Source organism: Molossus molossus, unplaced genomic scaffold (assembly GCF_014108415.1).
Source record: "Molossus molossus isolate mMolMol1 unplaced genomic scaffold, mMolMol1.p scaffold_m16_p_16, whole genome shotgun sequence".
NCBI classification, from domain to species: Eukaryota; Metazoa; Chordata; class Mammalia; order Chiroptera; family Molossidae; genus Molossus; species Molossus molossus.
Window position 1 is genome coordinate 24148794 of NW_023425351.1, and position 26474 is coordinate 24175267.

At 38.4% G+C, this 26474-nt stretch overlaps 1 protein-coding gene, 1 long non-coding RNA gene and 1 other non-coding gene across 9 annotated transcripts in view; 1 reads left to right on the plus strand and 2 right to left on the minus strand.

Annotated features, from left to right (window-relative positions):
• The window catches only part of MCMDC2 (minichromosome maintenance domain containing 2), a 61255-nt gene that overhangs the window by 29102 nt on the left and 5679 nt on the right, over positions 1-26474 (plus strand). For 4 of the 7 annotated variants that reach the window (XM_036264261.1, XM_036264263.1, XM_036264264.1 and 1 more), the window contains 3 exons: positions 2074-2216; positions 5828-5937; positions 14525-14764. In XM_036264261.1, coding sequence (XP_036120154.1) covers positions 2074-2216; positions 5828-5937; positions 14525-14691 — 420 coding nt within the window. In that variant the 3' untranslated portion in view covers positions 14692-14764. Of the gene's footprint in view, positions 1-2073; positions 2217-5827; positions 5938-14524; positions 14765-15881; positions 16075-26474 lie in introns of those variants that run through there. The other 3 variants (XM_036264262.1, XM_036264266.1, XM_036264265.1) reach the window with 3 other exon arrangements.
• On the minus strand, positions 16957-19568 carry LOC118631722. Its single transcript, XR_004959891.1, has 4 exons — positions 19464-19568; positions 17607-17689; positions 17280-17345; positions 16957-17130 (listed from the first exon to the last, which is right to left on the minus strand). It is a non-coding gene; the product is annotated as an uncharacterized LOC118631722 (long non-coding RNA).
• On the minus strand, positions 17431-17518 carry LOC118631919. The gene has a single exon (XR_004959918.1). It is a non-coding gene; the product is annotated as a small nucleolar RNA SNORD87 (small nucleolar RNA).

Sequence of the window (26474 nt, forward strand, 5' to 3'; positions counted from 1 at the left end):
ATATATGTGAGCCTATTTCTGTTCTTTTATATTTTCATGGAAATATAAATTTTCTTTTTTAAATGGTTTATCATTTAGTTGAGGTAAAAATAAGATACATGAAACAATATTAAGGGATAATTTAAGGGCTAAACTGGGTGGCGCTGACTATAAGTATTTTAGGATTTCAGAAAGAAAAATAGCAAGTAGAATGCAAGAGTTGGGAAAATCTGCCCTGGCCAGGTAGCTCAATTGGTTAGAGCATCATCCCCATAGGCCAAGGTTTCAGGTTCAATCCCCAGTTAGGGCACATACAAGAAGCAACCAATAAATGCATAAATAAATGAAACAACAGATAGATCTCCCCCACCCCCCACTTTCTCCCTTCCTCTTTCTTCTCTCTCTAAAATCAATCAATAAATCAATAAAAAATTTAGAAAAAAAAGAAAAAGGAGTTGGGATGATTTCATACAGGAGGTGAGACTTTAGTTGGGCCTTAAGGAAAGGTAAGATTTAGATGACATGAAGGATAGGCATGCTAAACAGAAATAAGAATAGGAGCAAACACCTAAAAGTAGAAATGAGAATACATGGAAAACTATGAGAATACTTGCCTGACTGTAGCAAAAATTGCATTATGGAGTCATTGGGATTGAGATTTGGCAAATTTACAATAAATCTTGAAAAGTGCAGGCAAAGGAATTTATAGTTGATTTGTCAGACTGGAGAGAACAATTATAGACTTTACTAGGCTAGGGAAATAGTGAAAATGATTTCCCAAAAGATAAATCTATCATACAAAACAGATGGAATGGAATATGTTGCAGCGTGGGCTCTCCAGGAAGTGGACTGAGATGGAGTTTAGTGTGCCATTGTTTAGCAGGGAGTGCTCTTCTATCAATACCTGTAAAAGGAAGAAGGCAGTAGGATTGGACAAAAAGAGAGTCCAACTATGATGTAGGCCCAAAGCTAGTCTTTGCTGGCCCCACAGTGAGCTCTGGAGCTAAAGAGACCCATCAGAGTTGTCCTGCTTGATATAATTAGAGGGGTTTATAACACCCTCTCCACTTCCACCTTAATCGGTTATTTGATGTGGGCTGTCCTGAGGCAATCCCTGAAGAGTTGACAGCTAGAGGTCAAATACTAACAGCACTCCCAGAAGCTGGGACAACAATCCTTTTCTGAAGGGAGAATACAAGTGGTGGTACATCACTGGGCCTCCATAGGATGAAACCTAGATAGGGCTACTGGTATAATTAATAATATTATTATCCAGTTCCGAAGGCCTGGAGGGAACTGGAGTATACGGAAAATAGAGAAGACAGGATATATTTAACCCAAAACATATCCAGATCCTTTAAAAGAAATTATTTTAAAAATATAAATATTATAATTAATAGCAACGTTTTTATGGTTAATTTTTCCACGAGTTTTAAAAGCAGAAAACAACTAGGATTGTTGGAAAGTCTGGAAATTATGTCATTGAATAAGGACTTAAGAAACTGGGAATCTCTCAGAAAGAAAAACACAAAACTCAGAGAAAATATTGATAATCATGTTCAAAACATATTCTCTACTTAAAATCTTACTGAATCTCCAAGGCTCACATTCATAGTCTTTAATGCCTCCCACATTACTGGTGTTCAGTTGTGTTCTTTAAAAGAAAGAAAAGGAAAAATGGAGGGCAAGTTCTAGGGCCAATGAGGGCAAGTTACAAGGAAATAAACTTAACTCAAAGAATTAAAGCTATTCAAAGGGAAATAAGCTTCTGAGGGAAGCCTCTCTTCCAATGAAAGGCTCTGAGTGAGCCTTGATTCCACTAGAAACAAAGACTTGAAAGTCATTCCAGTACATAGCACAGAACATTTCTGCAGGAAGAGGTTATTTGCGGTAAGCTTTAATAGTCTTACAAGTATAAGACTATGATTTAAAATGATCAATGAGTTTGGGATGGCTCTAGATATTTAATCAATTTCAATGTAAATAAAATATGTAAACTTAAAAAAAATAAAATGACAATATATTTTGCATTTTTGTTTTATAGATTCTATAATAAAGTCTGAGTCTCTTAAATTTTTCACACTCTTAATTTAGCTGCTGGCTTTTGCAAAGAATTTGAATGTAGAATTCAGCTTGGAGGCAGAAAGAATGATTCATGGCTATTATCTTGCAAGTCGCAGAATCAGAACAGATTCTATATGTGGATCAAAACTGTCAGCATCTGCACTAAAATATTTGTAGGTATTCAAAACCCGTAAAAATGTAAAACCTGTATTGACTTTTAAGTGATGTGTTTAACTTATTTATATGTTTCATTTGCTTCTTTGTTCAATTGCTGGTTGGTTGGTTTCTAATTTACCTTGTTCCAAGAGAATTTAAGGTGACTTAACAATTTCTTTCGTTATATTGTTACATCATTAGAACCCCCAATGATTTGTTTTCACGAAATTAATTTAAAAAAATTTTTTTCCTTTATTGATTTGAGAGAGAAAGGGAGAGAGAAAGAAACATCAATGAGAGAACATCGAGTGGTCGCCTCCTGCATTACCCCCATTGGGGATTTGGCCCACAACCTGGGCATGCACCCTGATTGGGGAATCAAACCAGCAACCTCTTGGAGCATGGGTCAATGCTCAACCATTGAGCCACACTGGCCGGGGCTCACTAAATGAATTTTTATTTAACCCCCTGTATAAGATGTGTCAGAGAAAAGTATATTGATTTCAAAGGCAAATGATTGTTTTTTTAAATGTGGCAGTTTACATTTGTTCGGAGGAAGAACTTTTCCTTTACTCTTAGTTTTTCTGGCTGGTCTAATAATTAAATTGACATAAAACGGATAAACAAGAGAAAATAACCAAATTTAATTACATAATATATATGGGAACCACACATACATGAGAGGTTCAGGGATGGAAAGTTAAAATGAGTATATATGGCATTCTAAGCAAAGGATGAGGTAAAGTGTCTTGGAGCTGCAGAGTGGAGGGTCATTTGTAGGACTAGAAGAAGAGCAAATGTTCAGCAATTAGATATTTGCCCTGTCCTAAAGATAGGTTGTAAAAATTTATCTCTGGTAATAACTCTTATCATGTGCAAGGCCCCAAATGTAAATTATTTAATCACTGTTAACAGTTTTTCTGTATCCTTCCAGAAATTATCCATTCAAATACTAGCATATACAAATACATAATTTAAATATATGATGTATAGTAATACATATTTATTTCAATATGTTACGTATTTTAGATGAATGTTATTAGACATTCATATACATATATAATACAATATATAAATATGTATTCATATGGTATTCTCTTTTTGCCCAAATGGAATCATGCATGGTATATATATATTGTACTATCACACTATCAGCACATAAAGATTTACCTCATTCTGTTTTTTAATATTTTTTCTTTATTGGTTTTGGAGAGAGAGAGAGAGAGTTAGAAACATCAATGAGAGAGAACATCGATTGGCTGCCTCCCGCATGCCCCCCACTGGGGATTTGGCCCACAACCTGGGCATGTGCCCTGACCAGGAATTGAATTGGCGACCTCTTGGTGCATGGGTCGATGCTCAACCAGTGAGACACACCGGCCAGGCACCACATTCTGTTTTAATAGCTGCATTACAATTTTACTGTGTTGTGATGCAACTGTACCATAATTTAAACAGTCCACTATTGAGAGCCCATTACTTCATTTGATATAGGTTAGTATATAATCTCAAATAAATTATAAAATAGAACCAGGAGTAAACTAATCCATTAAATAAATAAATACCTTTTTATAACTGCAATATAAAATAAGACAAATGAGGGACCAGCAGGAAATGTCAAATACGGGTCTATAAGAGATAAATATGTTTAATTTCTCCCAACAGTATATTTATCTTCATAGAGCTGAAAAAATGCTAAAGATAAGACAAGGTAGAAATCAACTGTGATGTTGTGAAACAGTAAACAGAACTATATAATGCTTTCCTTTTTCTGAAGTAATGTTTAAAATACTTAAATCAATACTCAATATTCAAAGCTTAAAAGCTTTGAAAGTTCTATTTTCTCATAATATTTTTTTCTCTATAGTACAAAGGATATTTTTTATTTAAACTCAGCCTCAGTTTACATTTGACTATATTGAACCAAAAATAAAGCAGAATTAATTTTAATATGATAACTCTATTTTTTTTCCCATTGTAGAATTAAATCCCAGAGGTGGAGATGGGGGTTATGAAGGAGCAAAGTAAATGAACCAGTAGTCAGAAGAATCATAAACCTTGAATTTTTTTCCTACTTAGATAGACAGGTACCTAATAGACAGGCTCAATACCCAGTAGGGTGAGGCAGCTAGCTGGTCTGTTTCTCTCTCTTCCCCCACATCCCCCTCCACCCAGGCTTTTCCTCTCCATTCCTCTCTCTCTCTCTCTAAAAATCAATTAAAAAATAATGTGATTTGGGTTGCATTAATAGAATATAGTATCATAAGAAAATGTTAGTTCTGCCTCTCTTCTACTCTGCTGGTCAAATCACACCTGTAACAATATACTGACAGGGAAGATTAACCAAATCTGCTCACTAGCCAGAGGGGCCTGAACATTATGTCTTATGACATCTTAAAGGAACTAGGAATATCTATCTTGAGAAAACATGTGGCAACTAGAAAAGTAGTGTTTGAATATTTGAAGAGCTGTCACATTTACGAAGTATTAGGCTTATTCTGTAATCCCAGAAGACAGAACCAGGGACCAGTGAGTGGAAATTGCAATGAAATCAATTTCAGCTCACATTTATGTAATCTTTTTGGGTGAGTCCCAAGATTTTCAATCACCTCATTTGAAATCAAAACCCCTATTATTATCCCTATTTTATAGCTAAACATCAAAATAATCTCAGAAATTAAATAATTTGTACAATATCACACAGCTAGTAATTCTAGAGACTTAGCACAGTTTTTCTAATTCCCAAGTCCAGCAATCATTCAAGTACATTACATGTGCCTAATGAGGGCTTAAGGGAGATTTTTTCAGATAATCAAAGGTAGTTTTAAAAAAAAGGAAGGGATTGCTTCGTGAGTCCTAGTGAATCCTAGGAAAAGTTTAAAAGAGACCAGACAAGAATTAGCCTGGGATGTTGTAGAGAAAATTCAACTATCTGATGGGAGTTTGAACTTTAATCTCAAAGATCTCTTCCAACTCTGAAATTTAAAGATTCTGTGAGGACTTCAAATAGATGAAGAACTGGAAGAAAATACCACGGATGTGTCTATAAGAGATATTTAGTGAGGTTAATTTTCCCAACTGTGTGTTTATCTGAACAGAAATTTGGGGAGAGGGGATATAGAATAATAAAGCTAAGCCAGAATGGAAACCAACTCTTTCATAATAAGTCAGGATACTTGCTTGTTATGGAATAATCTGTTCAACTTGGTAGGAAAATATTCTTTGAAAAGAAACAGTTTATTTCCTTCATTGATTTTATTTTTTATTAAAAATATTTTTTTTTCTTTATTGATTTTAAAGAGAGAGGAAGGGAGAAGGAGAGATAGAAACATCGATGAGAGAGAACATCGGTCGGCTGCCTCCTGCATGCCCCTCACTGGGAATTGGGCCCACAACCTGGGCATGTGCCCAGACCAGGAATCAAACTGGCAACCTCTTGGTACATGGGTCGATGCTCAACCACTGAGCCACATTGGCTGGGCTAAACTAAATTTTTTTTTTAAAGAAAGAATATGCTGATCTTTAATGTGTGGCTTATGGGCGCATATGTCTTGGTTTGTTTGTGCCAAAATATATATTACCTTTATACTATCAACATATTTTGATTGGCATCAATTTTGTTTTTTAGAGTTTCTCTATCTGAAGCCCATGCTCGACTGAACTTAAGGACTAAAGTGCTTAAAGAAGATGTAGTAATTGCAGCCTTATTATTTGAAACATCTCTCACATTGAAATATGGTAATTTTAAAAATTATTAATGATGAGTACAAGTAATTATATTTAAACTTTATTTAAAAATGTTATATATATTAATTTTTTTTTCTTTATTGATGTTAGAGAGAGAGAGAGGAAGGGAGAGGGAGAGATAGAAACATCAATGAGAGAGAACATCTATTGGCTGCCTCCTGCATGACCCCCACTGGGGATCGGGCCCACAACCTGGGCATGTGCCCTGACCAGGAATTGAACCAGCGACCTCTTGGTGCATGGGTCGATGCTCAACCACTGAACCACACCAGCTGGGCGCAAAAATGTTATATATATTTTTAATATTCTTTTAAAAAATAATAAATTTCTATCAGGTAAGGCCTGTTTTAATTTGAATATTTACTAACTGCTTATAGGTAGTATCATTATCTGATATTAAGTTGCTTATTATGCATGATTGTTTCTATACTTGAACTTTTGCATTGTTTAAATAACCTTAGAAAAAATGTACTTAATACAACACATGAAGTGATTTTAAATTTATCTTTTTAATATAACATGTAACATTTAAGAGTCATGCAGTCCCCCACAGTGGAGTTAGGCACATAGCTAAAGAAAATGTGATTGTCGCCCTGGCCAGTTTGGCTCAGCGGTTAGAGCGTCAGCCTGCAGTCCCAAGAGACCCGGGTTCGGTTCCCGCTGGGGGCGTGTGCCTTGGTTGCAGTTTGTCCCCGGCCCTGGTTGGTTGTGCGGGTGGCAGCCACTCGATGTGTCCCTTTCACATCGATGTTTCTCTCTCTCTCTCTCTCTTCCTCTCTCTCCCTCCCACTCTACCTGAACAAAAAATGTCCTCGGGTGAGGATAAAAAAAAAAGAAAATGTGATTGTCTTGTATTACCACCTTCTCTGAATTGCTAGTTAGAATACTATGACTATGGCATTTAATTATTTGAAATGAATGAAGGTTATTACGGTTTTGCTAATAAAAGCCTAAAAGGACTCAATGTAAGAATAAAAGTTATTCTCACAAAATTCTTTGTTGAATTAATGAGGCATTATTTTGATGAGATAAAACATGCTTTAAATCAAACTTTAATTCCAATTCTAGGACTTAACAAGACATTTTAACACTGACTTTTTTGTGCGTGTACTTTTAGTGATTAAACTTGATTTACATTCAATTTATATGGTAATAACATTTTGCAAAGATCCACTAAAACATTAGAACTTTATTCCTGTAATTATTTAAATTGAGCATTCCTAACCTAGGACCCATTATTTAGAGAGTCTAAAGGGCTTTGAATTCCTAAATTATATGTAAATTTGTATATGTATATGCTTTAAACCTTTTTGCTTAGGGAAATAAACCCCTAGAAAAGGTAAATTATCATCCTGAATTAGTTTTATTTACCAAAAGAGAAAAACCTGGTTCCCAGCCAATACTAGATAAGAGAAAGGATATATAAATATTTTTATTTTTAATTCGCTTCATCTTAACATTCTTTTCTTAAAATGTATTTAAAACATAATTATTAAAATCCAAGACACATTGTTTATGTACCATAAAGAAAAAATGCTGCCGATTTTGCTGCAACAATCCATCAAAGACATCTAACACACTACTAGATTTCAGTAAGAAGACAAAAACGTGTATCTTTGAATTTAAAATCTATAGTATTATATTAAATGCTCCTATAGAGAATATGGTTATTTTCACTTGGTAACTATTTCATCAAGAATTTTTAAAGCATTTTAAGAAAACATTTGTTTTTTGTTGTTGTTTTAATCTTCACCTGAGGATACTTTTCTATTTATCATCAGATAGAGTGGGAGAGAGTGGGGGAGAAAAAGAGAGGGAGAGAAAGAAACATTGACATGAGATAGACACATCAACTGGTTGCCTCTCACAAGACCCAACCAGGGCCAGGGATAAACCGAAACCGAGGTATGTGCCCTTGACCAGAATCGAACCTGTGACTCGTTGGTCTACAAGCCAGTGCTCTAACCACTGAGCAAACTGGCCAGGGCAAGAAAACATTTGTTGAGGGAAATAAAACTTTGTGAAGATTTTGTTCCCCTTTAATTGCTTTTTGTTTTCAAAATAAATTTCAGTTAGGTATATTGATTTTTAAGCCTTAAGCAAAAACAATATTAAGAGCTCCTTAAATGTTACTTGAAACATAGCAGGAAAATAATCCACACTCGGGGATAATTTTCTTGGATGCAAAATCCAACAGGCTGTGCTCATAAACTAGATTTAGGAGTTGGGGCAGGGGGGAGAGGTAGGAATTAAGGAAAACTCCCAGGTTACTGCTTTGAGAAACTGAGTGAATCACGATGCCATTTACCAAGACTGGGAAGAAAAAGATTTGGGAGAAAAATCAAATTATAAGTTTGAGACATTGTACAGAGATATTAGTAGACAGATATAAGAATATGGAATTTAAAAGAGAGTTCTAACCTAGAAATATAATTTAGCTATTGTCAACAGAGGCATGGTACTTAAAGCCATGGAATGGATGAAATCATCTAGAGAAACCACAGAGAACTTCATTATTGCCCTTAAAGATTCCAATATTTAGATGTGGGATTGAGGAGATGGAACTAACAAAGGAGACTGAGAAGCAGCAGCTAGAATGTTGAAAGAAAATCAAGTGTGGTATTACAGAAGCCAAGGAAGGAAAGTGTTTCAAGAAGGGAGCAGGGTAGTCAGCTGGATCACATGCTGAGAGTCTAAATATGATTAGATTTGGCAGTCTGGAGTTTGTAGGTGGCCATGATCAGAGCTAATTCAATGGAGTGGGTTTTTGGGAGAGGTAGGAAGTGAAGATATGAAGATAGACATAGACAACTTTGAGATGTTTGACTATGAAGATGAGGAAAGAAATAGGGTATTTGCTGGAGAAGGATGTCTGGTCAAGGATGGGATTTTTTTTTTTTTTTTTTTTTAAAGATAAGATAAAAGATCTTATGATTTCCAATAGAGAGTAAACTAATGATATACAGAAAGAAGGGAAGATCAAAGGAGTGAAGTCCTTAAAAAGGTGAGGAGATGCAGAGCACATGTGAAGGTACTTGTCTGTGATAGAAGTCACTTCATTTTATAGGAGGGAAAACAATGGATACAGAATTAGGTAGGTTTGTAGATTTTGTGATATACTCTACACAAGGTCATCAGCTAAAAACAAAAGGGTTGAGGACAGAAAATGGAATATAGTCATTGCGGGGGATAGAAGAGCAAATGTGCTAGAGAAACTGAGCAGGGTTGTCAGGTAGTACAAGTAACCATTTGAGGTTTCTGTGATTGTTTAAAGTAAAACCCAAAAATGCCAATTGCATATGTGATTTTTCTGCCTAGCAACCCAAGTGCAGGCACAAAGTAAATGGTTGGGTTCAGATAGAATTGAGGTTTTGATGGGTGAGTGTGGCAGAATGTCGTCAGAGGTGCAAGAGAGTGGGGGCACTGGCAAGAGAGGATTCAAATAGTTTGAAAGAGGGAAGTGAATTGAAGGAAGCGGATTGGAGATCTCTGAGATAGAAGCATAGAGGTAGTGTAGGGGATGAGGACACTGGAACTCATGGCTTTAAATAAGTTTCTGGTAATATCAGTTTCCTGTGACCTTGAGAATGTGTGGTGGAGGTGTAGAGGAAGAGATTAGGACACAGGGAAGTCAAGAGCTAAACAAGTTACTCACATGGAAATCCCTGAATGGCAGGTTCTGGGGAAGAGATGAAGACTGTGAGCAAGGGCTGAGAGCTGATTGCTAACTTGACTGTGGAAGGGAAAGGGCTGACAAAGCCCAGGTGGAATTGGGAAGAAAAAATTGTATCAAGAGGAAAACAGGTGCAAGAATGGTCTAGAAGCAGGGAAGACCCAGAACCTTAGGTACTGACTCTAATGATACTAAGGTATGTGGGGTGTTTGAGAAAAAGCAGCTTCACTTCAGAGAGCCACAAAGAAAGCAGTGTTCTTGGTGACAGCATGTTTCAGGTAAGGTAAAGCAGTAAAGGGTAAAGGTAAGATAAAGCAGTCCCTGAAGTCTGAAGCTATAAGTGTACTGATGACAGACAGCTCTAGGAAGGTAGCCACTGTCAGCTTGGCTAGCTAGCAATTGTACTCCTGGTTAGGCACATTTAGGCACTCATTCAATGAATTAATCAATGAAACCATTTAAGAGCTTAACTCATACAGTAATAGTCAAAAGTTTTTTTGTTTTTGTTTTTAAATCATGATGATCCCTGGCCGGTTTGCTCAGCAGTTAGAGCGTCAGCCTGTGGACCAAAGAGCCCTGGGTTCGATTCCAGCCAAGGGCCCATACCTTGATTTCGGTTTGTCCCCAGCCCCCGTTGGGATCATGAGGGTGGCAACCAGTCGATGTATCTTTCTCACATCGATGTTTCTCTCTCCCTCCCACTCTCTCTGAAGATAATTGTAAAAATATCCTCAGGTGAGGATTGAAAATAAATAAATAAATAAATCATGATGAAATATACATTTTTAAATGTACAGTTCAGTAGTAAATTCACATTGTTGCCACCATCCATCTCCATAACTTTTTAATTTTCTCAAACTGAAATTTTGTACCCAGTAAACAGTAACTCCCCATTCTCCCCTTCCCCTATTTCTATGAATTTGACTTCTCTAGGTATCTCATTAAATGAAATCATATAGTTGTCCTATTTTGTTTGGCTTATTTCACTTAGTATACAGTCATCCCTCGCCACTTCATGCTTTGACTTTTGCGGCTTCACTCTATCAAGGTTTTTTCAAATATATTCATTAAAAAGTTGATCGAGACAGTGAAAATGATACAGCACGCGCTCAATTGTCTGAGTCAATTATACACCCCGTATTATAATTAAAATTTTAATTACTATACGTATGGACTGTAGGCCTATGTATTCGAGCACCCCCGTAAATTCTTCAACGCCAGTTGCAACCGCTAGACTACTCCTTGTGTGTGAGCAATAACTTTTTTCAAAAAGTCGAGTGTGGTGAAACCAAGCCAATCAGAGCATGCTGTTCACTGATTAGCTATCCTATCCTTTTCCTATCCTGGCCACTGATTGGCTCAGCCTCGTTCAAGTTCGTTTCTCTCATACACACTTCTACATCAAATGCATCAGAAGCATCTTTGCTCTTGTAAGTGTTTGCGATTTCTGAGAACTTTTATCTAAGCCCCACGATGGCTCCTAAACATGCTGCTTCTTCTAAGCCTTCTGACAATGAAACTAAGCACTGGAGTAAGATGCTTACCATCCAGGAGAAGGTGAAAATCTTGGATATGATCAAAGATGACAAGAAAATCATGGAGGTTGCCCGCTATTACCACTTGAATGAGTCTACTGTTCGCTCCATCTGTAAAGATGAAAAGAACATCCGTGCAACAACTACTGTCTCTTTGAACAAGGAAGCAAAGCGTGTCATGACAAGTTGTAATAAGTTCATAGTGAAAACAGAGTCTGCCCTAGCTATTTGGATCAGCAACAGCCACAAGAAAAACATTCCGTTGGATCCGCTGGTCATCCGGGAGATGGCGAGGCAGCTCTATCAGCACTTTACAGCAGATGAACCTCAACCAGGACCCTCTTCTGCAACCTTCATGGATTTCACAGCGAGCAAGAGTTGGTTTGAGAAGTTCTAGAAGAGGTATCTGCCATTCTCCATGGAGAGGCTGCCTTTGCTGACCAGCCTGCAGCAGAGGACTATGTGAACATGTTCCAGAAGATCCTTGAGGAGGGCAAGTATCATCCAGAACAGGTGTTCAATAACGACGAAACAAGACTGTTTTGGAAAAGAACGCCTTCCCAGACATTCATTTTCAAGGATGATGCCAAGGTCCGTGGCTTCAAGGTGTATAAGGATCGCATGACTATCATTATGTGTGGAAATGCTGAGGGATTTTTGCTCAAGCCTGCCCTTATCTACAAGGCCAAGAACCTAGGGCCCTGAAGAATAAAAACAAGAACCTGCTGCCAGTGCACTGGATGCACAACAAGGGCTGGATCACAAAGCAGCTGCCATCGGACTGGTTCCACGAGTGCTTCATCCCCCAAATCAAGCTGTATCTTGCGGAGAAGAGCCTCGAATTCAATGTCCTTCTCCTCATGGACAATGCTGGAGGCCATGTGCAAGACCTATCCTACAATGGTGTGCAGATCGAATTCCTTTCTCCCAACACCACTTGGCCGATCCAGCCCGTGGATCAAGACATTATTCACGTGTTCAAGGCCCTCTATATATGAAGCACTTCATCGAAGGCATGAACCTTGAGGAGAACATCTTGCTGAAGGAGTACTGGCGGCAGTGTACCATTGCAACCTACCTGAAGAACATCCAGGCCGCATTGAAGGACATAAAGACAGAGACTATGAAGACCAGCTGGAAGATATTGTGGTCTAAAATTGTCCACAACTACAGAGGATTCATCCCAGAGGATATAAGCAACTCGGCAGTAGATAAGGCAGTTAGGCTGGCCCGGATGCTGGGAGGTTTCATGGATATGACCCACAATGACATGAATGAGCTGCTGGAGACACATTCAGATCCCTTAACTGACGAGGATCTGTGGAGATGGCTAAGTCTGAGAGTGAGGAGGAGGAAGAGAAGCCAGAGAGGTTCCTGGGAGTCAGGAGGAGGAAGTTGGACTTACACTTGAGCATCTCTCACAACTCGTGAGAACTATTAAGGTAGTACTGGACATGACTGGCAAATGGGACCCACAAATGATGCGCACATTGTGATTCTGGAATGCACTTGATGGAGCGATAGAACCCTACAAAAGCCTCCTCACACATATGAAAAGATAGCGCCAGCAACTGCCTATCATGATGTTCTTAAGCCGTGCACCCAGACACCCACTGCCTACTCCTGGTACTCCTTCAGCAGAAGACAACAATGACGCACCTGCTGAAGACACTGCACCACCTGAAGATTCTCCTACTGAGGTTGTGCCTTCAGAGGAGCTGTAACCTTGCTCTTCTTTGCTGTGCAGTACATCTCTTCATCTTCATCACTTCATCATTGAACAAGTTGCACTAATTTCATAGGTTAGTGGTTGTGTGTAAGAATGTATGTGTGTAATTAAATGTACAATATATGTAACATCTAATATGTCTTTTCTCTTATTTTGTCTAATATATTGGGTAATACAAGTGAAATGGTGACTAAAGGGTGTTATTTCATGTCTGGAGGGCTCTGATAATGTGAAAAAACATTTGGAAGATTGTAAACAGATTTTCCATGCTCTAACTGCAAAAATATTTGGTTTATAAAGAATCCTACTTCACGGAAATTCATCCATCATGGTAGTCTGGAACTGATGAACTGCAATAAACGAGGGCCAACTTTAATGTCTTCAAGGTCCATGTTGTAGCATATATTACAATTGTCTTTCTGTTTAAGACTGAATAATATATATATGTATATGTATATGTATACACACACACACACACACATACATACATATCACACACCACATTTTATCTATTCATCCATCAGTGGACATTTAGGTTGCTTTCCACCTTTGGCTATTGTGAATACTGCTATGAACATCAAATATTTTTGAGACCTTTCTTTCCATTCTTTTGGGTATAAACCCAGAAGGAAATTGCTGGATTATATGGTAATTATTCATTTTTCTTTATGAACCTCCATACTGTTTTCCATTAAGGGTTACACCATTTTACATTCCCATTAGCAGTGCACAAGTCCCAATTTCGTTTTTTGAAAATTAGTAGCTATCCTTATGGATGTGAGATAGTATCTCATTGTGGCTTGATTTACATTTTTCTAATGACTAGTGACATTGAGCATCTTTTCACGTGCTTATTGACCATTCATATATCTTTGGAGAAATGTCTACTTAAGTGAAAAGGGTTGCCTTTTCTCTATTGATTGTATCTTTTGATGCACAAATTTTTTATTTTGATGTGGTGTAATTTATCTATTTTCTTTTGTTACCTGTGCTTTTGGTGTTAATGTCCTAGAAATCATTGCTGAATCAAATATCATGAAGCATTTCTCCCAGTGTTTTCTAAGGGTTTTAGTTCTAGTTCTTACATTTAGGTCTTGGATCTGAATTGATTTTGTATACGATGTAAGGGAAGGGACCAACCTCATTCTTTTGCATGTGGATTATCATTTTCCTAGCACTATTTGTTGGAATCATTTAACCATATATATGAGGGGTTATTTCCAGGCTATTTAATTGCATAGGTCTGTATGCTAATGGTTTTAATAAATGAGAAATGTACAATATCTTTTATTATGCTCGATCAACTTAACCTGTCAAATAAATATTAGTGTATCCCTAATTTACAATACCCCACCTATTTTTTCCATCTCCTTACATCACTGTCAGCTTCAAAACTGGAATTTCAATGAGGTAAGTTTCTAGTTTCCAAACTTTAAAATATAAACATGTCTTCCCTTGGCCCTGGAACCATTGTATACATTTACTGTAACTTACTTGTTCTCAAAAGTCAGATTTAAATGATTATTGAAACACTCTATTAAGTAGGTCAGAACTTAATTTTAAACCTTTCACTAGAGTATTTTGTTGAAAATGAGACTTCATATTTAGCATCTCATTGACACTTTTTTCTTCTTCACTTAGGTACCACTGTATTTTGTGTTGCTCCAAATGCAGTATTTCCATTTGAACTATATAATGAAGAATATTTAGAACAAAGGGATATCTATCTGACTCACTGCCAACAACAGCTCCTACAGTTTATTGCTACATACGGACCTGGGACAGCTATTTTTACTAATGATGAATAGGCAGTCTTAAGGAAATTTTCTTCATTACTACTTCAGCAATGGAAAAAGTGTTGAGTGATATTGAATATTTCAGGTAATACTGTGAATGCCACCTTAAAAAAACATAAAACATGCTCTCTTCAGATTAACTGCTAATAGAATAAACACTAATTCAAATCTCAAAGCCAACAGCAGAAATTGAAAATTTAGAATACTTAAAAAAAAAAAAAACAACCCTCTGGCTAGCCCTGTATACCACTGGGCAACAGATAAAAATGTTTCAAGTCAAGCCATGTTAAAAAAAGGTAATTTTGCCCTGGCCGGTTTGGCTCAGCGGTAGAGCGTTGGCCTGTGGTCTAGAGAGACTGGAGTTCGGTTCCCGCTAAGGGAACGTACCTCGGTTGCAGTTTGTCCTCGGCCCTGGTTGGGTCATGCGGGTGACAGTCACTCGATGCGTCCCTTTCACATCGATGTTTCTCTCTCTCTCTCCCTCCCACTCCTTCTATCTGAACAAAAAAATGGAAAAATGTCCTTGGGTGAGGATAAAAAAAAAAGTAAATTTTCTGTAGTTGCCTCAATTTGGCACAAGATGGCAACAGCAGTTCAAATTAAAGTTTTCTCTTGCACTTTTGAACTGACAAATGAGTAAATTTAACAATTTATATAACCAGAAGCCTCATATTTAAGGACTTTTTATGCTTTACTAGATATTGACCATTACATAAATAGTTTCAAAGCCCTAATTATGAGTCAAGAAAAGCCTCGAAAAACGTTTCCATTTGTATAAACCAGGTTAAACAAACAAAAACATAATTTAAGCCTGGCTGGTGGTTCAGTGGATTGAGCATCATCCCATGGACTGAGTGAGAGATCCTGGTTTGATTCCCAGTCAGGGCGCATGCCTGGGTTGCAGGCTTGATTCCCAGTCAGGGGCATGCAGGAGACAGTGGATGGATATTTCTCTCACAAGGATTCTCTTTCCCTTACCCTCTCTCTAAAAAAAAAAACAAAACAAAAAAAACCCACAGCAATTTAAGTCAAATCAAGCAATAATTGACTCTTTAAACTTAACTGGTTACAAAGAATGCCAAAAGACAAACCAATTTGCAGACCCATTCTTCATTTTTTGGGGGAAGATACCTGCTCTGAAAAGGTAGGGACACCGTGATAAAATGTACTTGTAAAATCCCCCAATCCTTTTCATTTTTCAGAACTTTTTACTCACTAAAAGGAAGTCACCACAAAATTGCCACCTTATTAAGCAAGATACTACCATGCATTGATATTTTAGAAATTGGTACAAGGAGCTTAACTCTCTCTACAGGATTTGGACATCATTCACCATCTCCTACTCATTCCACATTATTTAACATCCACTGGTGCCAGTTTTCAGAAAGCAGTTTTAAAAAGTATGTATTACTTGGCCAGTGACTCAGTGGTTGAGTGTCGACCCATGCACCAAGAGGTTGGTGGCCCAATCCCCAGTGGGGGACATGGAGGAGGCGGCCAATTGATGCTCTCTCATCAATGTTTCTATCTTTCCCTCTCCCTTTAAAATCAATAAAGAAAAATCTTAAGTACATATTACAATCTTATACTGTGTTAAGACCTTATTTAGTGGCTTATGTTACTGTATTTAAGACCCATAAAATACCCTCTATTTTACAATTGTAAAGTGTTAAGTTTCTGTTGAAACAAGAGGACTAATAACTAACTATAGTTGTCCCCCTTATCCATGGAGTATGTTCCAAGACCCCCAAGTGGATACCTGAAAATATGAATAGCAGCAAACTTTTCCCCTATATATACCTACGATAAAGCTTAATTTATCAATTTGGCACAGCAATGGATTTAATAAAATTATACTGTAATAAAAGTTCTAAAGAGTTACATAATTAGCACTGATACCATGAAACAGCTACTAAGTAACTTAACTGGCAGGTAATGGCTGGACAAAAGAATGATTCAAAACTCAGAACCTGTGCAACATAGAACTTAAGAATTACTTCTGGATTTATCCATTTAATATTTTTGGACTGTAGGTAACTGAAACCATGGATAAGGGCCCATATATCTATCTAGTATGCAGTGATTAGGACCTCTCTAGAAACCCCCTAAGGAAAGAAAAAATACAAGAACCAGAGCTCCTAAAAATATCTTTCCAGCTGCCTACCACCTCAAGTAGAATACTATCCACAAATAAGATAGTTAACGTACTGTCCCCTAAAGTATGTTAAAAACAAGTCTGACTAGTGACTGAGAACAGAGCCGTTTAAAGACGATGTTTTAAAGAAAACAGATTTTATTGCCCAGCAATTAAAAATATCCAAATATGTATTTTCCCCATAATTTTATTGAGTTGATCAATGTTAAATAAAATATTACTTTTCATCATTTGCTTCAATTCATGTCTTCTTGACCAATTCTTTGTTTTTCCTTCCAAAATGTCACATGCCACAGCTGGTGGGGGGGAAATCAGAAACCAATAGTGAAAATCATTCTGTACTCAAACACAAAGGAAATCATACCCCTAACAAAGGCAAGTAACAGGAACTGGCCCCAGCCCTTTTGAATGATCAGTAGATGCATGATAAATCATAATTACTTACCTGAGGCAACAAAGAATTCTTAAACACCACAGCTAAGAACTTGAGTGTTCATTCATCTGCAGCTACCTATATGCCAAAAGAACATTTCACAGATTTTAGTTAAAAAAAAAAATTGCATTATAGTTGTATTCACATAATCTCAATATAGACTACTGGCATCTCAGTCTTAAATTATTTCTTCAAAGACACTCTCAGCTGGGTAAACGGCAAAAAGTAATTTAAGTCATCATTGTGCCAGTTAAATAAAATTTTCACTTTTGGTAGTGTTCAAGAATACCAAATACATTTTTTTTAAAAAGCACACAATTTAACGTTAACTTTTGGTACCTTGTTGTAACATCCAGTTGTGTTCCTAGGGGATTGGTCATCCTCAACCTTCATTCATCTTCAACTCTCAGGTTCTGTTGCACCTGGAAATTAGTATTTCATTGTAATTTTTATTTGTACTTGCACCTGTTTGGCACCTTATATATTCAGGAATGGTCCCATTCCAGTTAAGTTTTTTCCTTATCAGGAACCCTATAAACACACCATACTTGCAAGCTTCCTGAATGACCAATTTTTAAAAACTACTAACATTGAGACCATGTAATATATTAATTTTCTATTTGCTGTTTAACACAAGAATGTACTTGCTGCCTAATTCTACTTTTGGTAGTCAAAAGTGATAAACCTAAAATTTAATTTCTACAATGATTTGAGAATGTGTTAGTCCTTTTGACTGATTAGGCCCTAATAATCCCATAAATGATCTTTCCAAGCTAGAAATGGATTCATTAGCATTTGCAGGAAAAAATAGTGGATATATCTACTGTGGAAGTATTGATTTTAAGACATGATTGTCCTAATGAGTACTCAGCCATTGCTTTTCTGTCTCAGTTTGACAAGGATGAGATATGAGTCAGGTTAAAGGTCAAATATATAAAATCAAGTGTGCAGACCTCCAACTGAAAGCATTACAACGGCAAATATAATATAGTTTGAGAGCAGAGATTAAGTCCCAAGTTGCCTGAAAATACACCTAGGTACTGCAAAGGGCATGGCCAGGGCCACAGATCTTGTCCTAAAGGAGCATAAATCATTGAATCAGAGAGCTATTTGAAATGATTTATGAAAGCATATCAAATGTTGTACCCTGCAAAACAATTGATCATTTTCAAGTATTGAAATACTGAATATTTCACATAATATTAGGAACAAAATATTGGTTATGAATAATTGCAATTTGGAAAGTTCCAGTTTAATGTGATGCATAGGGCTACTGACAACTACAGTGTGCACAGTACCATTTGTTTAAAGCCTAAAACAAGAAAAATGTTTAGTAATGCATATGTATAAAACTGCTACCCATCCTACTCCCTTCAAAACACCAAATGACTAGACAAAATCCAGATGATGGGCACCGAAGGATGAAAGACAAGAGTAAAAGGATAGGAAAACGCATGGATATAGCACGCTGCGGGATTTAAGTGCATCCTCATTATATTTGTAAAATCTAAAATTTCAACACTTAATTAAAACAGGATTCAAGCTCCGCCAGTGTGGCTCAGTGGACTGAGAGGTCCCAATTCGATTCTCTGTTAAGGTACATGCCCAGGTTGGGGGCTAGATACCCAGTGGGAGGTAGCTCCACTGTGTCAAGTCAATGTGCTCTTGACAATTAAATTATCAATCACAAAGTACAGTTAAGTAAAGGTTTTAATATTTAAGAAAGAATCCCCTGCCCCTTTAAAAAATGACCCCTTATTAAGGCTGTACTGCCCATTTAAGGGACACTGCCACCTTCTAGGCCGCACACGAAGTCAGGGAAAATGGGTCCCCGCGAAGGCCCGAGCGGAGCACGAAGCCACCGGCCGTACCTTCCCGCCGCCTCGTATCCAACTGAACCATAGGCCCTTAGTTGCTGAGCTGAGAACAGTCGAAACCAACGTAGATTAAGGGCCGGTTAAGACTCCCAGGTGGTTGGTTCTTCACAAAATGCCAATGAACAGACGAGGCAAGTCGTGGCCGCGTCAATTTGGGGTGAAGGCAGAGGCTACACCCGGGCAAGGGACGGAGACTACCGGAACGGAGGCACCGGCGCGGGCCCTATAAGCGGAGGGCCCCGAGGTGGGCATGGGCTCCTGCACGGGGTGGGGTTCCCAGCAGAAAGAGAGAAGGGGCTGAGATCAAGGAGACTCCCACCTCGAAATGACTGGCAACCGGCCCGAGGGCACCGTCGCCCGGCCCGCCTGACCCGCATAGCCGGAAGTATCAAGCGACTTCTCCGACGCCCGCCGAAAGGAAAAGAAAGACTACTGCCGCGGCAGGCTCTTATGCACTGCGGTGGCCCCGCCCCTTCCGGGCCTGGCCCCGCCCCTGCCAGTGTAGCGCGCGGCGGAGTAGGGGGCGCGGCCTCGACCATCGCCTTCTTCCCCCACTTCTGGACTTCCGGTGGCGTGCAGCACACCCCTCAAGGTTCTGTTGAGGCGTCTGTGGTACTCCCGTGGGGGCTTTCAAGGCTCATGAGGACTGCACCTCGAGCCACTTCACTGAGTATGTACATGATTAACTTGCCTGTTACGTGTCGGAGCCAGCATTAACGGTGCTCTAAAACGGGACTCCCATTCCTAGTACTTTGCTTGGCCTTTTCCCTCACATCGTCCAAACAACTGCTGGTATTGGACATCCCAATTTAGATGAAGGGTATCGATCCCTTCACACAGAAGAACTAGTTATCAGGAAAAAGGAGCAATGGTATTTCCCTGATATAGCAATAGCCACTGTTACTGTTTCTACTGATAATAATAGTAGAAGGTTAAAAAAGGTATTCATAAAGCAGTCGACTGCCTTGTTTATGAACATGCAATTTACTATTGATTTTTCTGCTTTGTGTTTTATAGGCATACAGCTTTATCGTAGGCCACAGACGTTGCATTTTCTACAAATTGAAGCAGAACCCTCCACCAGCAAAAGTAGATTACAACTGGTTTTATTGCCAGTAGTTGTCTCTAACCCAAACCGCAATATCTCCAAGGTACACCTGTATTACTCTTGTTTCTCTCAATTATTGTATAGAGCCCTGGCTGCAACACACCAGGCTTAGCCTGGAGAAGACAGGCTGATGATTTTGTTGCCAGAAAGAACACACATGAAAGCATATAATTAAATAGTTGCATCAGTAAAAGACACATTATCAGTTCTTTAAAAATTGGACACCTAAGAAATTAATAGAAATTCTAGCATAAATTACATTTGCCTCCAAGAAACATGGTATGAAAATCTAAACCCAGCAATACAATTTGTGATTATATTCACTTTACTAAAGGATTCTTCTCTATATAAGTTTTTGCTGAATGCTTTACAGGAGCTTAAAATTGTTCGGGGTCCCAAGTGGGTTCTGTTTCTTCTGTCAAGTCATGGATTGGGCTTCAGCCTGCCATCACAGACAGACTCCTGGGTGAATATTAGGAATACAACCTAATTTTGCAACTTGGGCAGCCACCTCCACCAAACCTTTGCCTACAACTGGGTGGGCAGCTGTAAGAGCCACCATTACTGAACAGTGTAGAGGAGGGTCTGAAAATGAATTCTAACTTGTTTAAATAGAATTATACAGTATGTACTCCTTTTTGTCTGGCTTCTTTCACTCAGCATAATTATTTTGAGATCCATGCTGTTGTGTGTAACAGCAATTAATTCCTTTTTACTGCTGAGTAGTGTTTCCATATATGGATATACTACAATTTGTGTATCCATTGCCCCACTGATGGATGTTTGGATTGTTTCCAGTGTTTGGCTGTTATAAATAAAGCTGCTATGACTATTCATAAATAAAGTGTTTGTATGAATATGTGCTTTTAATTCTCTTGGTAAATACCCAGGAATGGAATGGCATGGTAGGTATATGTTTAACTTTGTAAGAAACTGCCAAACTGTTTTCCGAAGTGGTTATAACATTTTACATTCCCATCAGCAGTGCTTGAGTGTACCAATCGTTTCATTTTTTTTTTTTTTTTAAAGAATAGCTTATTGCCCTGGCCGGTTTGGCTCAGCGGTTAGAGCGTCGGCCTGCGGTCCAGAGAGACCCGGTTTCGGTTCCCGCTAAGGGCATGTACCTCGGTTGCAGTTTGTCCCCGGCCCTGGTTGGTCGTGCGGGTGGCAGCCACTCGATGTGTCCCATTCACGTCCATGTTTCTCTCTCTCTCTCTCTCTCTCTCCCTCCCACTCTGTCTGATCAAAAAATGGAAAAATGTCCTCCGGTGAGGATAAAAAAAAAAAAAAAAAAAAAAAAAAGAATAGCTTATTGATTTTTAGAGAGAGAGAGGAAGGGAGAAGAGAGAAACATCAATTGACTGCCTTCTGCATGCCCCCTACTGGGAATCAAGCCCAAAACCTGGTTTGGGAATCGTCTCTTCTAATAAACGTCTTTAAAAGTCTTTTTTAATAGCCCTGGCCGGTTTGGCTCAGCGGTTAGAGCGTCGGCCTGCGGTCCGGAGAGACCCGGGTTCGGTTCCCGCTAAGGGCGCGTACTTCGGTTGCAGTTTGTCCCCGGCCCTGGTTGGTCGTGCGGGTGGCAGCCACTCAATGTGTCCCTTCATGTCGATGTTTCTCTCGCTCTCTCCCTCCCACTCTATCTGTACAAAAAAAAAAAAAAAAAAAAAAGGAAAAATATCCTCGGGTGAGGATAAAAATAATAATAATAAATAAATAAAAGTCTCTTTTAATAAATTGCCCTGACTGGGGAATCGAACCTGTATCCTTTTGGTGCATGAGACGATGCCCAACCAACTGAGCCACACAGCAACCATGGCTCGTTTTACATTCTTGTCAACACTTGGTAAGCCAGTCTTTTTTTTATTTTCTATTTTTTATCCTCACCCGAGGACATTTTTCGATATTTTGTTCAGACAGAATGGGAGGGAGGGAGAGATAGGGAGAAACATCGCCGTGAAAGGGACACATCCAGTGGTTGCCACCCACATGACCCAACCAGGGCCGGGGACAAACTGCAACCGAGGTACGTGCTATGGAACGGAACCCGGGTCTCTCCAGACCTGTAGGCCAACGCTCTAACCGCTGAGCCAAACCAGCCAGGGCGGTAAGCCAGTCTTTTTATTTTATACATTCAAATAGGTGTGTGGTGGTATTTCATTGTGTTTTTAATTTGCTGTTCTCTAAAGAATAATGAGTATCTTTTTACATGCTTATTTGTTATCTGAATATCTTCTTTGATAAAATATCTATTCAAATATTTTGCCCACTTAAAAAATTGAGTTGTTTATTTTCTTATTATTGAGTTTTGAGGGTTCTTTATGTATTTGGGATACAGGATCTTTATCAGATAGCATGTGCAAATATTTTATTCCAGACTATATCTTGTCTTCATTCTCTGAACAGTAACGTTCAAAGAAACAGATTCTTCATTTTAATAAAATCCAATTTGTCTGTTTTTTTCTTTTTATGGATTTGACTTCAGGTATTATTTCTAAGATAATTTACTTACTCAAACTTATGGAAAATCATTTTTCCCCCAACCATAGAACTACTCAATTATCCCTCAGGAGAATAAATATGTTCTTTTCAGGACCATAGATCACTCAACTAGGCTCATAAAATAAGCGTTTCTATCCAGCATTCACTTTGAATCCCTCACTAGCTATGCTTAGGTGGATTATGTCATGAATTTTGCCCAAATCCAGTACAACATCAAAAGACTCATCCTAAACCAGACCTTCAAAAACCTCATAAATATCCCGCCTTTGCCCTCCCTGGTTCTAAGATGCTATTAAGACTCTGTCAAGCCCTGGCCGGTTTGGCTCAGCGGTTAGAGCATCCACCTGCGGTCCGGAGAGACCCGGGTTCGGTTCCCGCTAAGGGCATGTACCTCGGTTGCAGTTTGTCCCCGGCCCTGGTTGGTCGTGCGGGTGGCAGCCACTCGATGTGTCCCTTTCACGTCGATGTTTCCTCTCTCTCTCTCTTCCTCGCTCTCTCCCTCCCACTCTATCTGTGCAAAAAATGGAAAAATGTCCTCGGGTGAGGATTAAAAAAAAAAAAGACTCTGTCAAGGCAGTGGTCTCCCTTCTATTATTCCTCCCTCCATTACAAGCTTTTTGTATTTTTTACTCCTCACTTGAGGATATGTTTTTATTGATTTGAGAGAGAGAAAGAGAAATATCTATTGGTTTCCCCCTGTACGCACTCTGACCACTGATTGAACCCACAAGTTGGGCATGTGCTCTGACTGGGAATTGAACCCTTGACCTTTTGGTGTATGGGATGACACTCCAACCAACTGAGCCACGTCGGCCAGGGCTGTTACAAGTTTTTGTGATAAGCAATAAACTTGGCTTTGCTTTATCAATAGATTATCTTGTTGGTCTTTTCAAGGAGTCAGCAACCACAATAGTAAAAAAGAAAGAAAAGATAAATGTCTCCAAAAGCATAAGAAATAGGTAGATGACAAGAGTGTACATCCACTGTGCGTGTTAATTTTATATAACCTAAATGTCCAAGATTGGTAAAGTTAATTATAATACCTCCATACAATGAAATGAAAATCCTACTCTTGCCTGGTAAGTATATTTACCCCCTCTTCCAGGCTATTTCAGCCCATCTCTCTCTCCTCAAATCTCCTCTTTCCCTTCCCCCTCATTCTTAGCTGATAACTTATTATTTTAGTCAGGATTCCTTAAGGGAGAGAAACCACACAGTAATTTAAACAGGAAAACGTTAATATAAAGAATTATTAACTATAACAAGGGATTATCTATTAAGAGAAACAGAAAATTCTAAAGACTATAATATAAAAGTAGCAGATATAAGGAGCTGCCACTCCTAAGGCAGAGCTAGCACGGAAGAGATTTGGTTGCGGCCCCTCCAGATTTTGTGACTCACTGAATGGTAGAGAAGCAAGTTGCCCCCTGTGTTGCTATGTGCAGCTAGCTGGCCACAGTGAACTGCTAGAGCCTGGTGAGAGGAGAAAACCCCAACCAGAAGGAGAAGCTCCTTCCTCCTGCAATCTCCCTTCAGCACCCTGTACCGACAAACCTTAACATTATGCTCTTGGCAAAGGAGAAATGTTTATATGCTGTAGCTCCATTATCATAGAGCAGGTAATGAGGGGTAGATCTGGAGATGAAAGACAGTAAATTGATAACTGGCACATTCTGTCCTCTTGATTGAGAAAATAGCATCCACTAAATAGGAACTCACCATCAAACCTGCACCCCTCTGGGCATTAGCAGCCACTTTCTCCTTCTGTCCTATTGTGCCAGAGTATCCCTCCTCCTATCCAAGACTCTTGGTCCTGACCTTCTCTCCTCAAAGAATGGTTCTTTCAGCTACCCTCTCTCTTCTGGCTCATCAATCTCTCTTACCAATTCCACTAGCATAGAAACAGTTTCCAGTTTCTGTGTTAATTTTGGACTGTCCAGTATCCACTCTCACTTCTTTTGATGAAAGCATATATTAATGTTACCCAAACTTACATCTCACCTCTGAACTCCACACTCATAGTTTCTTATTTCACCATCTTCAATGCTGAAGGTGGAGGCAGGTAATGAACATAGCCTAATTTTGAGCTTTTATTTTCTTTTTTCTTTCTTTTTCTGTTGAAGCCTTTGTATTTCTTCTTCCTCTCTAATGGGAACTTCTTTTAAGTCATTTCTTGAGATAACTATTCCTATACAAAACTTAATGTTTACTGCTTTAAGCTCAGCTCTTCTTAGTAAAGGGATTTTTTTGGGAATTTAGAATTCCCTTTCCCTTCAAACTTAACACCTTTAAAGGGACTTAATAAAGTCAATATAGAAACTCAGGGTTGACATAACCTTTATGTCAGTAATTTCCCATTATACTTAAAAAATATTCACTTGCATATATGGTTAATTGGTTTTTGACAAAAGGAGTCAGGATCATTCAATGGGGAAAAGACAATCTTTTCAACAAATAGTGCTGGGAAAACTGTATATCCACACACAAAAGAATAAAGTTGGTCTTTTACCTTTTACTATATACAAAAATTAACTCAAAACAAATCAAAGACCTAAAACTATAAAACTGTTATAAAACATAGGGGAATATCTTTATCACATTGGAGTTGCCACCAAGAGCAAATGCAATAAAAGAAAATAAATAAATAAATTGAAATTCACCAAAATTAAAATTTGCATACATCCAAAGATACTAGTAAATACATAATCCATGAAATGGGAGAAAATATGTGCAAAGCATGTATCTGATAAGGGATTAATATCCAGAATGTGTGAAGAGCTCTTACAACTCGACAATAGACAATCCAGTTCAAAACTGGACAAACGACACAAACAGATATTTCTCCAAAGAGGATCTACAAATGACCAATAAGTGCTCAATTTAACTAGCCATTAGGGAAGTGTAAATCAAAACTATAATGAAAGATACCACTTCACACCCATCAGGGTGCCTACTATAAAAAAGTCAACAGCAAAATAACAGGTGTTGACAAGGATGTGGAGAAATTCGAACCCTTATACTGTTGCTGCTAAAAATGTAAAATGGTGCAGCCACCATAGAAAACAGTACGGCAATTTCTCAAAAATTTAAACACAGAACTACCCTACGATCCATCGATTCCATTTCAGGTTATATACCCCAAAGAATTGAAAGCAGAGACTCAAACAAACATTTGCATGCTAGTGTTCACAGCAGCAATATTCATGATGGTAAAAAGGTAGAAACAAGTCAAATGTCCATCAATGGATGAATTGATCAACAAAATGTGATATATATATGTGTACACACACACACACACACACACACACACACACTATGGACTATTATTCAGCCTTAAAAAGGAAAGAAATTTTGGTATATGCTGCATTGTAGATGAGCCTTGAAGACATTATAGTAAGTGAAATAAGCCAGACAAAAAGGACAAATTCTATAATTATACTTAGAGGAGGCAAATTCCACTTGGAGGAGGCAAATTCATAGAGGTATAAAGTAGAAGAGTGATTACCAGAGGCTGGGTGGAATGGATGGGAAATGATTGTTTTATGAGTACAGAGTCTCTGGGATGATGAAAAAGTTCTGGAAATGGATAGTGGTGATTATTTGTGAATGGACTGTGAATGTAATTTTTTTTTAATCCTCACCTGAGGACATTTTTGCATTTATCTTCAGATAGAGAGGGAGGAAGGGAGAGAGAGAAACATTGACATGAGAGAGACACAC